Genomic DNA, 17,955 nt, shown 5'->3' on the forward strand with positions numbered 1-17,955 from the left:
TTTATAGAGGACAGAGAGAACCATCCTCTGTGATGTCACAAGGGCTATAGGATATAGAGCTGAGGGAACAGCTTGTCCCTGGAGAGACCAAGGGATGATGGCTGGAGCAGGCCTGTTCCCTTCTGCATATGTAATCCTACCGATTACATATGGGGCCTTAAGCCAATCCTACCCTGCTCCCTGGCAATGGCTGAAACCCTCATGGTCCCACCCAGCTATGGCCTTGAATTCACATTGTATCTCTTCAAGGCATCTGTTTATGTGCCCAGCAAATACAAATACATTCTGCAATGGCCTCTGACAGCCTAGAAAACACAAGGTCTGTTGAGGGAATTTGTTATAAACCAAGGACACAACGCTCAAGGAAATGCATACGTACACAAAAATTTACTGCCATAAAAGAATGCTCAGTGCTAGACAAGGCCACCAGGGCTCCCTAGTGCACACCAGAGCTGAGCCTACAATCAAATGTGCATTCAGTGACGGGTTCCTACACAGTAAGTTCCAAGGCACTGCAGCAGTTGCTAGCTGGAGACCACATTTTGGAACAGGTTCTGGAAGCCACTCAGTGAGGCAGCCATGGCATTTAAAATTGAATAACTATCTAAAATTAAATATAGTTCAATTAACATTAAAGGGAATTAATCAAAGTCCCAAGCTGAGTCTCAAGTTAGTGGCCGCATGTAGCCAGTGATCACATGCTCAACCACAGTTTCTATTCTCCTCCATTTGTAGCAGGGAAAGGATAAAAAAGGAGATGAAGTGACAATCCCAGAGGAGTGGCCCCAGGTTGACAGGCTACTCCTGGAGCCCAATAACATACCCACAATCTCAGTTCTATCCTATCAAGACACAAGGATTTCTGGAGCCAGACTACAGCAGTGGAGAAATAGTCACAGTGTCCCTCTATGGTACTTCCCAGAAGGCAACACTTCAGCTGCCTGCATAGGAAGAACAGGGATCCTTGGGTAGGCTCCTCCAAATAGCTTTACAGCCCTGTCTAGAGGATGTGACCCCCTCACTGGTGGGTCCAATGTGGGCAAAGGTCTACTTTTCAAATTAACAAGCTGTCACCTGCCCCCCCCCCCCACTGTGGCAGTACCAGCTGACAATTCTCTTCTAGCAGGCTGCAGACTTCACTGCCCCTAGAGAGAGCATGGACTCAGTGCTTAGGCAATATCCACCACCATCCTTCTGGGGCCCATGTAAGAGGCTACAGACACAGAAGTTTATGAGCCACCATGTGTCCTAGGTCCTTGTGATGGTTTGTATAAGCTCTTCCCAGGGAGTGGCACTGTTGAAAGATATGGCCCTGTTGGAGTAGGTGTGTCACTGTGGGTGTGGGCTATAAGACCTTCATCCTAGCTGCCTGGAAGTCAGTATTCTGCTAGCAGCCTTCAGATGAAGATGTAGAACTCTCAGTTTCTCCTGCAGCATGCCTGCCTGGACACTGTCATGTTCCTGCCTTGATGATAATGGACTGAATCTCTGAACCTGTAAGCCAGCCCCAACTAAATGTTGTTTTTATAAGAGTTTCCTTGGTTTGGTGTCTATTCACAGCAGTAAAATCATAACTAAGACAGTCATCTACAAGGGCAAGAAGTACTCTTAACTAATGAGCCCTCTCTCTCCAGCCCCAATTTGTGAGTTTTACTTAAGTCCTGAGTCCTGTGATTTTCCTTCACTTCCTTAGTTTTGAGGATCCTCCTTCTAGGTAGGAATGTTACAATTTACAGGAAATATCTATACAATTACCAATGCCCCCCCAACCCTGCCCAACTCCACTTTCTAAATTTTTGTACCATCCTGAGTATGGGCTAAATCTACAAAGGCATGACTTCTAGAGAGGAGGATGTGTCTGGAGTAACAACAGTGTAAAATCCCAGGCTAGGCTGTAAAAGTCGAAGGCTTTCAAGACAGAGATCCACCCCCCTCCCCACTTTCCCTTTCCTTCTTCCCCTTCCCCTTCTCTTTCCCCCTCCCCTTCCCCCTGATGGTAACCCGAACATATGAGTGTCTAAGAAATGAACCTTCACGTATACAAATCCCAGCCCCCATAGACTAGACTAGGCAGGGCAGCTAGGAATCCAGCCTTCACCAGTGAACAAAGACCCTCCACAGGGCAAGCCAGGGCAGCCACCATAGCTGACAGTGTGCAGTGTCTGGAGCTGGTCATAAAGTTGCTACTGCCCCACTTTCCATGTGTCGAGGGTCGCAAAGATGACCACACAGCTCTCCCCTCCCCTCACCAATGTCTCTTTGAATAGTATATTATTCAAAAGCCCTATAGAGAGATCCACGTGGCAAGGCTCAGAGGCCACCTCCAGACAGCAGCAGCAGCATCTGTAGGTCTTGGGGGCTGACTGCTTGTGGCCAAGACTTCAGATCAGCATGCAGCCCTGGCAGAGGTCATGGCTAATCTCAGGTGTGCCCCTGAACCAGAACCACCCAGCTAGGCTACTCCCAAATTCTCAATCCAGAGAAACTGTTTATGGTAATAGATAATGACCGTGATCTCGTGGCTCACTGGTGCAAAACTATTGCACACAGAGAAACCTGGTTGGGCACAAGGGTGGAACATCTAAGGACTGGACGGATAACTGCAGCCAGAAGTATCAAAATGGAAGAGTTTCCTAGACGCTTTAAAAGCAACTCAGCACCATCACTGCTGACGTGGTGTGTTCTCAAGGTGCCCCGAGCCAAGGAGAGCATCTCCAGTGTGGTTGACAGCAGAGGACATGGGGGTGTCCACATTTCTTGAGCACAAGGACAATTTGGGAAACAAATTGCCCCCCCCGGTGTGTGCTTCATGCCTTGATCTCCCACCACCACCCCAGTGTGAATGCAGAGCAAGGGAACCAGAGCACAAGCACTGGATGCGCTCAGAGACAAGGCAGGAAGTCGCCACAGCCCTGGGTTTCTGGGCCACTGCGCCCTCTCTTCGTTCTGTTTCATACATGGCAGGTCTATTTCCAAGTATCTGCATTGCCTCCCCCTAACCCCTGCCCGAACCTGTCATGGTGAACATGATTCATCTTGGCCATACCTGACTTTGCTTCCATATTAGACAGAGTGTAAACATGGCAGCAAGCTTTCCCATCCTCCACTCTTCCAGGTTCCAAAGGAGGAGAAAGGTAGCAAGCAAGCTTTCCCTGAGTCCACCTAAGCCAGGCCAACCCTTCCAGCACCTGATGGACATACACGAGCAGAGAAGGCAGAACCATAAGCTGTCCTTCATCCCAACACCTAGCCCACAGAACCACAGTAGATTACTGTGATGGTTTGAATACTTGGCCCAGGGAGCGGCACTATTAAGAGGTGTGGCCTTGTTGGAGGAAGTGTGTCACTGTGGGCGTGTGCAAGGACATCCTCCTATTAACCACATGGGAGTCAGTCTTCTCCTAGCGACCGTCAGATGAGGATATAGAACTCTCAGCTCCTCCTGTACTATGCCTGCCTGGATGCTGCCATGTTCCCGCCTTGATGATAATAGACTGAACCTCTGAGCCTGTAAGCCAGCCCCAATTAAATACTGTCCTTATGAGAGTTGCCTTGGTCATGGTGTCTGTTCACAGCAGTCAACCCTAAGACAATCACCTACTGTCCTCCATCTCAACCCCTGGCCCACAAAAAAATCACAATTTAGAGCTAAAGTAAATGGTTCTTGTTTAAAGTCATTACAGGGGCCCAAGCAATGACTCTTTTTCAGTAAAACCCTTGCTTTGCAAGCATGAGAACATGGGTTCAAGCCCCAGAACCTCCCCTCTGTTTAATCCAATAACTAGAGAGCTACCTCATTGCCTAAGAGTGCTTGCTACTCTCGCAGAGGACCCGGGTTGGTTTCTAGAATCCATATCAAGCAGCTCACGACCACCTATGATCCCAGTGCTAGAGGATCTGACATGCTCTTCTGGTTTCCATAGATACGTGCACACATGTGGTGCTCATACGCACACTCAGGCATACATCCATATTCAAAATGGCTCCTTGTAATCAGCCTAGCCTAATCCAGCCAAATGAGAGTCTGCCTCAAAAAGCAAGGTAGACACAACCTAAGGAATAACACCCAAGGTTACTTCACACACACACACATATACACATAAAAAATAAAGGAAGGAAGGAAGGAAGGAAGGAAGGAAGGAAGGAAGGAAGGAAGGAAGGATTGATTCAGGAGTGATGTTACACAGTAAAGGCTCATCCATACATAACTATTGGGTGATAGATGCTACCATCCCCCCAAGGGACTTTCCTTCCAAAGCAGAAACTGGATAATGCATGCTTCCCAGGACCCCTTGTCTCCAAAGCACAGATGCACACAGACTGACAGGGTTGGGGGGTGGGGGGGACTTGTGCAGTGCACAACCTGTGTATCAAATGTGGCCCTGACCCCAGGTACCCAGGCACGCAGATTTGCCTGCAGGCTCTGTGTGGGAAGGCAGTGATGTACAGACACATCAGTAAGCCAGCTTCCATGGCAACAGCCTCAGCAGCCTGGCAACAGCATCCACAGCCACAGTAGCCGAGGGACCCACACAGATCCATATGCAATGTGATTCACGGGATTTGTTCCTTCCACAACTGGTGCTTCTGGGCTGTTCCCGTGACTTCCCAACAGTTTATTTCTGTGTAAATTTACCAAACTGATCTTTCTACTTACAGCTTACGCAGCACCTGCTTTTGATGAGGTCGAAGTGAGTCGGGTTGAACCTGTTGACTGGGTCAGCCGCTGGTTGTCTGTCCGTGTTTTTAACTTGACCCCAGCTAGAATTATCTGAGATCTCAATTGAGGAAGTGCCTCTACCACGTTAGCACCGAGGCAAATCTGTAGGGCATCCTCTTGATGTGTGACTGATGTGACGGGATCATCACACTGTGGGTGGTGCCACCCCCGAACAGGTGGTCTCGTATTACATAAGGAAGCAGGCTGAGCAAGCCACAGGAGCAGTCACTGTGTAACATGTAGGCAGAAGAGGGGAAAGTGACTTCCAAGCCTGGAGAGACTAGAATGGCCAGGTGAATGGCTGCCTATGAGTAGAACGGATGGAGCTGAGTCTGACAGAGCAGAAATACCCTACATCCATCTCTCCCAGGATTTCAGTCTGGGTGGAAGTTTGCCCTGGGACTTTAAGGTGCTGGCCATGGAATCTAGGCATGCCACATCCTACAGCCAATCAGTCATGACCAGTGCTTTCCTAACTAGTTTTACACTTGGCCTAACTAAAGGGCCACTAGGCTTGTGCAAGCACACTTGAATGGTCCCCTGAGGGTGGAAAACCACAGACCGTATGGATGGACCCGTTTTCTGAAGAAGGGCACTATGGCCTTGGCCTCCCCTCCTAAGCTAGAGTTCTTCTTCCCCACTGCCCTACCACTCTTTGTTCTTCCTCTCTTTCTCCCTCTCTTACTGACTCTCCCTCTCTCTCTCTCCTCTCCGCCCTGTCGTTCTCCCTCTCTCTTGCACAACGCACAACAGAGAGAGAGAGAGAGAGAGAGAGAGAGAGAGAGAGAGAGAGAGAGAGAGAGAGAGAGAGAGAGAGAGAGAGAATGTTAGTGCCCCAGCACTCCTCCAGCTCTGCAAACCTCTCTGACTTTCGCCATCTTTCCCACTAGGTGGCACTGTGGCACCGTGGATTGACACCCCTGACCCACGGCCCGAGGCTCTCTTTGCTCGTCTATCTCAGCCTGTGCTCCTCAGAGGATTCTAAAGAGGACACCCACGCCAGCTTTCCGGTCACGCCTCACTGCGGCACCTAATGAATCTCAGCTCTCGCCTGAGCCGCCACAGCCCCGCTGCGCAGACAGCCCCGCCCCCACCCTCCCGGGTCTGAACCGAGGTTTCCTCCTGAACCTCGCTCGAGAAGGGAATTCAGGACAGAGGTCTGGCTCCGCGCCCAGGTGTTTGTACCCAACCTGATCTGCTTCAAAACCATCGTCACCGCAATGTAAATGTCCGTTGCCAGGTACAAATAATGGCTAGATCGCTGTTGCTATCTTTTATATTAGCACAAATTTGCCTAAATGGAGCTTAACAGAGGAAACTACAAGGCACCTGGTACTTCTAATCTCCCGTAAGGTAGGAGGCAGTGCGCAGAGCTCTGGCCCACCTTCTGTTCCAGTTAGGTAAAGCTGCAGCTGCAAGCCCAGGGATGTAAGAGCAAGTTTCTAAGACATCCTAGACCCGTGGTTCTCAACTTCCCTACTGCTGTAACCGTTTAATGCAGTTCCTCGTGTTGTGATGACTTCCAATCATAAAATTATTTTATTGTTACTTCATAGCTGCCGTTTCGCTACTGTTATGAATTGTAATGCAAAATATGATATTCGACCCCAAGGGGTCACGACCCACGGGTTGAGAACCACTGTCCTAGATGCTGTTGCGTACCCGTAGTAGGACAAGACTGTACAAAGTTATCATCACCGCTGCCTCTCAACGCATGCTCCATTCGCCCATGGAGTTAAGTACTCAGTACTCAGCCATCTGGTTCGTCTCTCAACAGTCAGTGGTCTCCCTGTTCTGATTTCTCTGAGGGTTGACCTCCTAGACTGGCTTTGGTGAGCCCCTGGGCTTCTCCCAGTGACAGAACTTACACACTATTTCCACAGATTCATGCCCCAGATGATGCTGCACCTGCCTACCAGGCTCCTCATCGTGTGAACATGTTGGACATTATCTGAAGGAAAAACCAACCAGGAAGTTCAACTGCACAGCTCTGATTTTGAGTCCAGAGGGGGTTTCCATTCTTCCTACCAATACATAATCAGACTGTGCACATGCGTACTTGGAGGTGCTCACGCAAGCTGCACACCCCAGCCTGTCTTTGTCTTTTCTGAAGGGCACTCCAGTGAACAGAACATGGGGGTGTGGGGAGCTCTACTTCCTTTGGGAGAACAGACACAGGCTTGGCTACGCCAGATCAAGACTGAAATCTCTGAGGACTTGCCTACAGCATTGTCCCCCAGGTATGCCATCATCCCCCGGCTCAAGGCTTGCTCTGAAAGGACGGAACTGTGACGCCTAACAGCCAGGTCTACCAGACCCAGAATATGCCCTGAAGAAACGCCAAGTGACAAACTACAGATCGGCAGACCTGGTGTGGGTGGCGCCAAAGGGAAGAACCAGCAGGGAGAAAGGCAGGCCTCTCCAGGTCAAAAGCCAGGCAGACGCAGCAGCAGACTGGTGACTTCTGACCTCCTATCACAGGAGGCAGGGGCTCAGATAAGCATCTCTGTGCACCTTTTGCTTTAGTCTGCTTTCCGACTTACAAAGACAGGAACCTCCTCTCCCAAACAAACCACGAACCTCTCGGCTCATACAAGAATGTTCTCCCTGTTGTGAAGGGGAAGCTAGGGAATGTCTAACCCCACCCCAACCCCCAGCCCCTATCTAAGGTCCCAATGGCAAAGTCCAACTCCACCCCAGTTCATGCTGGAGAACTAACGGATTTAATGGGTGAGGGGTTATGTGCACGAGTATAGATGACCCTAAAACAGCCCAACTGGACAGTGTGTACCCAGCATAGATGATGGAGCTCCCTTTTCCTAGTCCTTTCTCAAACCACACAGTCCAGCTCTTCCCAGAGACCCTAAGATACTTACAGTCAGAATGGAATTGCATATAAATGACCAGACAGGAGTAGCTGGATACTCTCGGGCCAGTGACCCTCTGCTGTAAAGTAATATCAACAGCCAAACAGGCAAACTGTGACGTGCTTTTGCAATCAGACACCAGATTTATGAAGATGTAGTTTGTTCCGCTTAGAAGACAACGCTACATGACATCATGGTGCCTGAGGAAGCTTCCAAAGAAATTTCAAAAAAAATGTATACCAAGAAGTGTGAAACAGAATCAACTAACCTGGGCTCATAGTGGCTCACAGAATCTGAGCCACCAACCAGGGAGCATGCGTGAGTCTGAGCTAGGCCTTTCGCACCTATGTGACAGTCGCGTAGCTCGGTCTTCTTGTGAGATAACTCTAACGCTTTTGCCTGCTTCTGGGACGCTCTTCTCCTGCTGGTTGCCTTGTCCAGTCTTAATAGGAAAGAAGGCGCCTAGACTTGCTGCCACTTGAGGTGTCATGGATGGTGTTTAATATCCTTGGGATGCCTGCCCTTTTCTAAAGAGAAAGGAGGAGTGGATGGGGTGGGAAGAGGAGGGGAAGATGACAGGGAGGGCCTGGGAGGAGATAGGGAGTGGAAAGTGAAGTGGGGGTGTAATAGATGAGAGAGAGAGAGAGAGAGAGAGAGAGAGAGAGAGAGAGAGAGAGAATAAAAACTATGAAAGTCTGAGGCGCCCCCTTCCCAGCCACCATGTCAGCCTTCTCAGCATCATGGATGCTGACAGGAGGCGCAAGACTCCTGGAGACGAAGGACTTCATTGTCCACAGTCACGCTCCGTCTCTATGGGACTCAAGCATGTGGAACTAGCACTCAGCTAACATACAGGACAGTTGACTCTAGGGACCTGGATCCATTGTAACGAGTAACAACACGCCTACCCTTTGCCCTCGAGGCAGATGCCTCCTTTAGGACACTACAGTGGGAACAGGTTCACCGACTCCCAGCATCACACACTCTTTCTTCTGCAGCTGATACAAGACAAGATACAAGGGAGACACCAAGTTCATCTTCCAAGTTAGCTCACTGTGAAACACCCTTCCTGGAGTGGACTAAGCCTGCAAGGAGCAGGAAAAGCCTGTGTAAGGCCCTGGGCTCCATATCCAGGAAGCCCCCCCACACCTGCCCACACATCAGTAGAAGAAAATTATCCATCGTGGCTGTGATGGCAAAGGCTTTACATCCCAGCAGTTGAGAGACAGAGGCAGGGGGATCTCTGTGAGTTTGAGGGCAGCCTGGTCTGCAGAGCAAGTTCCAGGACAGCCAGGGCTACACCAAGAAATACTGTTTTGAGAAATCCTTTCTTGAAACACACACACACACACACACACACACACACACACACACACACACACACACACACACACACACGAGAGAGAGAGAGAGAGAGAGAGAGAGAGAGAGAGAGAGAGAGAGAGAGAGAAATTATCCAGAGCCTAGGGCAGCAAGGACCTTCCTAGAAGACACACAGAAAGACTCGCTGCCCCAAGAGGTTGTCACCATAATTCACTCTCTTCCCCATCCCAAGTTGGTTTGGTTGCATGTGATGATATATTTTCTCTGGGAAGAGAGGGGTTATTTTTTAAACTAAAGATTCTGACATATAAAAGGGGGAAAGTGAAGGTTATTACTCAAGCTCCCCAGAGCTCTAGTCCCTACAGTTCCCATAGGTGGACTGGAGCTTATTATAAGCAGAACACTGCAAAGACTGAAGGTTGTGGCCCAAGGCCAGGTCAAGATGAGTGTGGCTTTGGTCTCCAGGGCTCCCTCCTGCCCTGTTGAGCTATGCCTTAGAGGAACCTGCACCTAGCAAAGGCTGTGGTGGCCTCTGCTCTCCATCAGCCAGTGAGAAACCAAGGTTCTCCATTCTATAGCCTCAGAGGCGTGGAACCCTACCAAACCAATGGCGTGAGCTGGCTCTCGCTGTGACAGGCCGGCTAAGCCTTGTGTGAATCCCTGGCCTACAGACGCCTGTGGTAGTAAGTATTCTAAGTCACTGTATTTCAGGGTGATTTGCTTTATCCACATTCATGGATAACACAGCTAATGAAGAAGATAGGACAAAAATCACCACACATTCCGTAGCAGAAGTCAGAGGATTTATTTGTTTTCCTGAAATACGGGATTTGAAGCAGAGCCACAGTCATCTTACCTACATAACATACAGTGAAAGGAATCTATGTGGTAGAGTAACCTATAGAAACATTGGTCGCCACCACCTGGGTGCTTTCTGTGTAGTTTATAGGGTGGGCGGCAACTCTGCCCCTATAGCCACTGTTTGCTAGCTGCTGCGACATTTACCATGTTTTGTGACTGGACCAAGGCAAGAGCTTCACAGCATCCTTCTGAGTGGTTAGCCATAATAAACGTCTCACAAGGGGGATAAAATGGCACCTATTCACAACAGCACTAGGAAACAAGATTTCTCCCCTCCTGTGGTCCAAACAACCCTCCCAGCTGCCAACGAGGCTCCGCACTACCGAGTGGAAAGGAACCCACAGACATGGCTAGTGGTGTTTAGGGGTAGCTTGTGGATGCTGGTGGCTACAAAAGGTAGGGTTCAGATGGCCGTCTCCCCTGTCGGCCCTCACAAGTTCTCTTTGTCAAACTCACACATGAAGTACATGGTAATGTGGCAGGCCACATCGTTCCAGCCACCTGAGGCCACCATCTCCACACAGTCCTCCTCATCATAAGCGTTGTTGGGCTCTCCGCTGCGCCATTTGTTGAAGGTCTGCATAGGGGAGCGGTCCGAGTACACGAAAGCACCTTCTCTCTCCAGGTCATTGATGCCAATGAAGACCCGAGCCAGGCCAGCCTGTGCCAGGTATGAAGCCATCAGGCCATTGGCTGCCTCGTCTTTGGGCATGCTCAGTGTGCCTCCTCGGCCTTGGCAGGACAGCTGGGCATCTGCATACCGCTTCTCCTCCTTCACCAGCAGGTAGATCTTGCTCTCGGTCTCGCGCACACCAGCAACAGCTGCAGGGGAGGGCAGTGCTGAAAGGGCCAGCACTTGCATTTCTATAAACAAACTCAACACACTCCACCACACCACAGCCACAGGCACGGCCGCGGTGGGCGCTGAACAGCACATGGAAGCCACTGCTGTCCAGCTTCCGGGGAGAAGGGGGGAGGGGCGGAGTAGGGACGGGGAAGGCCTCAATCTAACGTACCATTTTTTATGAATTTTATCTCAGTTGTCAGTTGAGTGACCTGGTTATCCATCTCCCCAATAGCCTTCCTCAGCTGGCTGCACTCACATGGAATACCTGTGTGAAGCAGCCTGTTAGGCATGGGACTGGCTTTGGAAAAGAAGGGTACACACAAGTACACTAACATGCACACACACACACACACACACACACACACACACACACACATACCACATCAGATGCATATACTCCTGAGAGAAGGATCAGGAGACAAGTGTCCCAACCTTTAGAGCAGGTTTACCTGATGTCTTACAGATGAACTCCAACCCTGAGAAAGTGTTTGTGTTTTGCCGGCATTATGTCCGTGCACCATGTGTGTCTACAGTGACCCAGACACCAAAAGTGGGCATCTGATCCCCTGGAACTGGAGTTACAAATTGTTGCGGTTGCTAGAAATTGGAGCCAGGTACTCTGGAAAAGCAGCTAGTGGTCTTAATCTCTGGACCATCACTCCAGCCCCAGAGTTTATGTTTTTAAAGTATAAAGTTAAATGATTTTATTAAAGGTCCTTTATGCCCTACCAGGTTCTCCACTGGGACCAGGGGGTCCGATGTCACCAGAATCTCCTTTTTCACCTAGAGGCAAAAAGAAAAATTAAAGTTAGCATTTGGAAGGGGGGAATATCCCTTGAATTAGAATGTGTCGAGTTAAAACTCTTGTTTACTGAGGCCGAGGATGTAGCTCAGTGTATATTTACACAGCGTGTCTGAGGCGCGGGGTTCAATTCCCATCACCCCCCATCACCATGCTCTGTAGATGGCTCTTCAGGTTGTTTATAAGTATGGACATTTTCACTTTGTGGGATCTGGGGGAGCAACCAGTAACATACTGGAAGAGAGTCAGCTCCAACTCCTCCCCTCAGGGAGTGTTTTACAGGCAACGCCGTGTGAAGAATTAATGCCCGGAGCAGATGGATGAGGGTAGGCCAGTTTTACGTCTCTCAGTACAACAGGAAAGTCTAGGTGACCATAAAATGGGAGTTGGGGTGAGCTTGCAGATAGCCAGAACCAGGAAGTTCCCTTTGTCAGACTCACACCAATAACCCCAAGCTGTAACTCAAGTTCCTCTGGATCCACTCCAGATAGTGTAGCGTCACAGAAGGACCTAACGCCAGGACTCCTGCCTAACCTCCTGGTAGGTGGGTCAAGCCTCCTAACCCTTGCCTCAGCACACACACACACACACACACACAGAGAGAGAGAGGGGGGGGGAGAGGAGAAAGAGAGAGAGAGAGAGAGAGAGAGAGAGAGAGAGAGAGAGAGAGAGAGAGAGACAAATAGTATAGAACACAGTGGGACCAATAAGGCTATCCAGCTACTGTGAGATCAAGCCATGTGTGTGTGTGTGTGTGTGTGTGTGTGTGTGTGTGTGTGCGTGTGTGTGTGTGCGCGCGCGCGCGCGCACACATGCCTATATCAGTCATTTTAGAATCCCTAGTGTGTAGAACTGTCTCCATGAAGGACTCCACATCTGCTGATTCACAGTCCATTCACATAAGGAAGGAAGCATCCAGGCAGCCTCTGCTCAACTCACTCCTCTGTGTTCTGTCAGGGGCCTGAAGACCATCAGAACCTCAGCCTGACCAGGACCCAAGAGGACAGCCCCACTCAAAGGCAAAGCCAATCAAATAATCAAAACCAAGTAAGGGTGATCCTGGTCTCCATATGAGACTTGGAGATGTGCCCAGCACACATGCTGCGTGGAAAAGAATATGTGTTCCTTCTGTCTTCCCCTTGCTCATTATAGCATTGTCCATAGCGGCCAATGGGGACAGATGGCTGAGTATCAACAGCCTGGGAGACTGTAGCACACAGCACGGTCTTCTAAGCAATTCGCCCACCCTGCCAGCCATTTACATGTAGTTCTTCCCTGACTTCGTGGGGTCTCAGGAGTGCCAGAGAATGTAGGCTAAGAAAGGTTAACTTTCCACACAGTTGGGGCGGGGGACTCCATCACTGTGACTTTCCTGTCGCTACTTTGGGGTTCCCCACAGCCCTGCAAGTAGCTCCTCTCACATAAGCCCAATAAATCCATTTGTCCTCTAGATTGAATTTTGGTGGGGGAGTACTTTGGCTTGTTGTTGTGACCTTAGGAGGAAGGGACAGACATCATCTATGTCTCCCCAGGGAAGGAGTTCTCAGAATGCTTAGAAAAACAAAATCATGGTTTATCTATGAAGTAGGTGTTATTCAGTGTTAAAATAGGGGGGATATTGACAAGTGCTACAGGATGGATTCGAAGAGCACTGTACTAAGAGAAACAAGATGGCCGCAGAGGGCAAATCCCGTTGTATAATACGTAGGATGGGCAAATTCACAGAGACAAAAAGCAGACTCTAGGTTGTCAGAGCTGGAGAGGAGGGAGGGAGGGAGTTACTGCTTAATGGTGCAGCGTCCCCGTGGGGCGATAAAAACCTTTTGGAAGCAATAGGCACGGTTGCATCACATTGCAAATGTGGTGGTGCCATCGAACTGTGCAGCTGGAACAGTGGAAATGGCAGTTTTTATGAGATTGATACTTTATCTTGATTCTGCAAAGGTTCTGTAGCCTGCAAGTCCCTCAATACTCCATGCTCATCAGGAAGACGGCCCTCAGCACTCCGGGTCCAGCATCCAGGATATTACCCAGATGATATCTGATAGCAGGTCCGTCCCAGAGGAGGGACAGCTGAGTGCCCACCTCCCAACACTCCTGGTCATCTCTTCCTGAAAGGACGGCACAGGGCTGCAGCAGGTCCACGATGCGGATCAGAACAAATCGCCCAAGCCAACTCAGCTCAGACTTCAAACAAGGACTTCCTAGGGCCAGGAGTCAACCTACTCCAGTACAAGAACCCAGGAGACGGAGCTGGGAGGACCACAGCCAAATTCCTTTATTATCTGTGATTGCCAGCACAGCCATTGGCTACCAAAGTTGGCTGTCCCCATGGCCAACCCACAACAGGACCCCAGGCCGACCTCAATGAGATCACACAGAAAGCTATGTGACCATTTTGTCCCCTAGGTCCAAGTGCTCAGAACATGTCTGCTGACTGAATGCAGACCAGAGGACACAAAACAGAACAGTGCCGCATTCAGCTATCCATTAACTCTCTCGTACCTGAGGTCCTGGCCACAGGGAGGGAGTCCTGACCTGCCAAAGTTACGTGAGTCATGTGCAGCATCAGGTGCTGCCTGACACTGGAGTTCCCAATCTCAGACGTGCTGGTGCCACCCTACGCCCTGTTCAGGCTGAGTCTCAGAAGACTGGGAAACTGAACCTGGGGGTGGGGTAAGTTCATGAAACATCACATCCTGACCATGTGAGTCTCTCATCATTTCATCATGCTTGTTAGGGAAGGTGTAGCTGAAGATTTGGAATCTGGGTCCAGCATCCAGGAGGTGAAATGCTCCGCTCTGAAAATGCTGCAGGCTGGTATGACTCCACCCACCCTGATGCTCACAAAGCCAGCAATCCCTTTGGTTTCCCTAGAGTGAGAATGCTGCGACAGAGTTTATCAGAGTGACACATGAAAATAAGAGCTCCAGGCAACGTGGCACAGTCAGTGGCTGTTCCCAGACACCCTGAGCCTAGAGGGGAACATAGGGAGAGACATGTGTCACAAATACCTTTTGCGCCAATGGGACCAATTTTTCCATGGCGGCCCACAGTGCCTTTCTGTCCCTTGTCCCCCATGTCTCCTGTAGAAAAAAAATAAGGTCAAAGTTGATTGATGCATGATTGATCTGACATGCCTCTCTCTCTCTCTCTCTCTCTCTCTCTCTCTTTCTCTCTCTCTCTCTCACACACACACACACACACACACACACCTCCCTTTCACCATCACAAATACACAGGCAATCTGGCACACCTCCTCTTCTCTATCATGTATGCACAGGTGCTCTTATGTGTCCCCTCCTCACCATCTCACATGTGCACACAGGCACACATGCACACAAGAAGAGACTTCACAAAGCACAGGCTCTTCAAGGGCGCATGACTGTCACAGGATGACTCCTCACAGAGAGCCCACTGGTTTTGCTTCCAAAAGAGGAGATAAGTCACTCAGATGGCAGAAGGGAAGTGGACAGACCAGCACTCCTGAGTCACTCAGTCAAGGTCAGCTTTCCTCTGAGTCTGGATCAGGAAGGGCAGGTCCCTGTCCTGTATCCTAGCTCAGTGGTGTCTCCCAAGCGGGTTCTCACACCCAAACCAAAAAGCATCCCTCTGGAATATAGACACAGCTTGTTACTCTTGGGAACAACAAAGCCCTGGGTACCTCTGGCTGCATTTGAAGGTGACTCTGCAGGAGACACATGGCATGGGGAGATACAACCAGAATGCTCTCTGTGTACCTGAAGACCGCTTCCTGTCACAAGGCCTCTAGCCCTTCTGCTATCTCTCATCCACTGCAAGATGAGGCAGTGGCTGACCTTACCTGACCCCAAAGAACACTAATCACTGGAATAAAGCTAAGGCGGCTAGGACCAGCTATTCTCTCCGAAATCCACAACAAATCAAGACAGAAGACATTCCTCAAGGCTACATCCTTCCCTGAGTATCCTTGCTCCCTCGATGATAAGCTTTTGGGACTCTCACTGGTGAGACGCCAAAGCGCAAGTAGAAAGAAGCATACAGCGAAGCCCTGAGGAAGAGACAGGCACCAACTTCCCCGCGGACAGGTTCATGGGTGGTCAAGATGTCATGATCTTCTGATCATCCCAGAGACAAATGGAGGCTCTCGAGACAGACAGGAGGAAGGGCTGCCCTGTGTGCTGATGAAGCATCTGATAGCACAGCACTTCCCAAAAGGCCTCCCCGTACTGGAGTGGGTAGAATGTTCCCTCAGTGTAGAGCAGATGGAGTCCAAAGGACAGAGCACTGGCTCCAGTGAGCCACAGCTGACCAGAAAGCACACTATCCATGGGAAGAGCATGAGAACAAAGTCCTTGCTTGCAAAGCACATCCGTGTTCTCCTGGACTGCTTCTAAAATTGTTCTAAGATTAAGTGATTTGACCAGGTTAAGTCCAGCAGAACCAGATCAAGAGCCATGATCTGATGATTTGAAAACCATTCTACCCTCCTGGTGCCAGGAGATAAAGACTGATGACGTCTCTGTGGGTGGAAGAGCAGAACAAGTCACTGGTCCAGCAGGGTGCAGAGTATGAGCCAAGGGCACAGGGACAATCCAGCAATTGCAACCTAGGGAAAAGGTAAACTGTTGGAGAGGAAAGAGGCACTGAGGTGGCCCAGGGCAAGGGCCCTGCCCTATCTGGAGACTGAGGGAGGGCATCTGAGAGGCTATAATGCATCCATGGAGCAATGGGGGCCACGAGAGAGTCAGTGAGAGGAGAGGGAGAGAGATGCTTGCTTGGAAAATGCTTGAAAAATGGACAAGGCAAGCATAGAGGCCAGCTGGTGGCTAGCCAGACAGCATCTAGGAACTTAAAAGAAGCTCCTTAGTTGGCAAGTGTCTGTAAGTTGACAGCACCTCAATGTTGGGATATGAGGTGAGGCCAACCAAGGCTTCCAGCCTGGGTACCCAGGTGCAGAGTGGATCATCCTAAAACCAGGTAAGGCACTGGGTTCTCAGATCCTAGAAACAAGAGGAAGAAAGGCAGTGGGTTTAACTTGGGGGCAGAATAGGGCTTGACACCAGTAAAAAGGGAATCTAGAGGAACTGAAGGGAAGCAGAAAAGAGGGGAAGCAGGCTCAGAAGCAACTCCATGAAGCCTTACAGGGGATGGAGGAGGACATTCAGGAAGGAGAAAGGCTGAGACCAGGGCAGGCAGCAGACCTGTCAGGACATCCATCCATTGGTGTCTTGATCAATGAGTTAAAGAATAAGAAAAGAAGGGGAGACTTTAGCAATTGTACCCAATTGTTTGAAATCCTAAGACTCCCCTGACATCAGCAGAGTTCATGCTAGACCATGCAACTGAGTTTTTAAGGAAATCACAAAAATAGCTGATGTTTTGATGAAGCTGTCTTTGGCTGCATGAAGTGTGGATGCCACAGATTGGACATGTCAAAACGACCCCTGAAGCCCCACAGTGGAGGTGGGAGCCCAGCAGCTCCCACATGAAGGCGTCCAGTGCCACCGTTCCTGAAAGCCAGCCAGTGAGCTGACCTGATCAGCCCAAGTTCACATAGTGTATAAGGTTCAACTTGCCCATCTGCCATCTGGGAACTCTATACCCCACCACACTGCTCTTGTGTATAAGGGACAGACAGATTTGTCATTCCAATACCCAGGTTTGCCACATTCCCAGACAGACGGGAGCTGGGTAGATGGGTCCTAGAAAATAAATACCAAAAATTTTACCCTGAAAAGACCAGATCCCACTAAATGCCCAAAACCTTGGGCAATCTGTTGCCTGCTACTACAAGGCTGGCAGGATTGAGGCTCCTGAGCGTGCATGTAGAATCTGTTGTGTGCTGTGTAGGGGAAGATGGCAAGGGATTCAGAGGTCTCTGATCCTCCGTGGGGCTGCTTCCCTTTGAGAACCATCTAACTGGTTCAAGACTGTAATGAAGAGAAAGTCACACCACAGCTCTGCCTTCTCAGCCTTCCAGTCACATCAGGTAGAAGAAGGTTGGTCCCTGAGGTGACAGGCAGATAGGATAAAGAGGCTCAAAGATCCCTGGAAGAAAAACACTGGCATCACAAATGCCCCAGGGTGGTTTTTTTTCCTGCAAAACTCCCACCTTAACATAACAGTCGATTAGCACTCTATTGTCTGACTCAGTCCGCTGGCTGAGCGCGATGAAAGTCCAGCATAAGTCTGGCTGTCATAAATCAGTCACAACCTGAGGATGATTTGAGAACACTTGGCTTCAGCCCATCCATAACCCTCAAAGCCCAACAGGAGCAGGGATTCAAAGCTGTTGTTGACACTTGGCTCCTAGTACCAGCTGGCACCACACTCAGCTCCTGTCCTTGGAGTAGTGTAGGTGCCAAGCCCTACCATCAGGGAACGCAGGAACTAAGTGCGAGTGTGGGAAACGGGGCACAGTGGAGACAGCAGCAACTCGGCACAGAGGACATGAAGGACACAGGGAGGCAGAGTCTGGAGCCCTAGAAAGCCAATGCCGCCAGCTGGCCTGGGTAGGCAGCAGCTTGCAGCCTTCAGGGGGCCTCTTGGGCCC

At 50.0% G+C, this 17,955-nt stretch overlaps 1 protein-coding gene across 2 annotated transcripts in view; it reads right to left on the reverse strand.

Annotated features, from left to right (window-relative positions):
* Positions 1 to 9,691: 9,691 nt before the first annotated feature.
* Positions 9,692 to 17,955, reverse strand: part of Colec11 (collectin sub-family member 11) — a 32,489-nt gene continuing 24,225 nt past the window's right edge. The window contains exons 4-7 of one of the 2 annotated variants that reach the window (NM_001427173.1): positions 14,435 to 14,506; positions 11,348 to 11,401; positions 10,788 to 10,883; positions 9,692 to 10,593 (exon numbers count right to left, since the gene is read on the reverse strand). In NM_001427173.1, coding sequence (NP_001414102.1) covers positions 10,202 to 10,593; positions 10,788 to 10,883; positions 11,348 to 11,401; positions 14,435 to 14,506 — 614 coding nt within the window. In that variant the 3' untranslated portion in view covers positions 9,692 to 10,201. Of the gene's footprint in view, positions 10,612 to 10,787; positions 10,884 to 11,347; positions 11,402 to 14,434; positions 14,507 to 17,955 lie in introns of both variants that reach the window. The other variant, NM_001427172.1, reaches the window with a different exon arrangement.

The sequence above is a fragment of the Rattus norvegicus genome, chromosome 6, assembly GCF_036323735.1.
Source record: "Rattus norvegicus strain BN/NHsdMcwi chromosome 6, GRCr8, whole genome shotgun sequence".
NCBI lineage: Eukaryota > Metazoa > Chordata > Mammalia > Rodentia > Muridae > Rattus > Rattus norvegicus.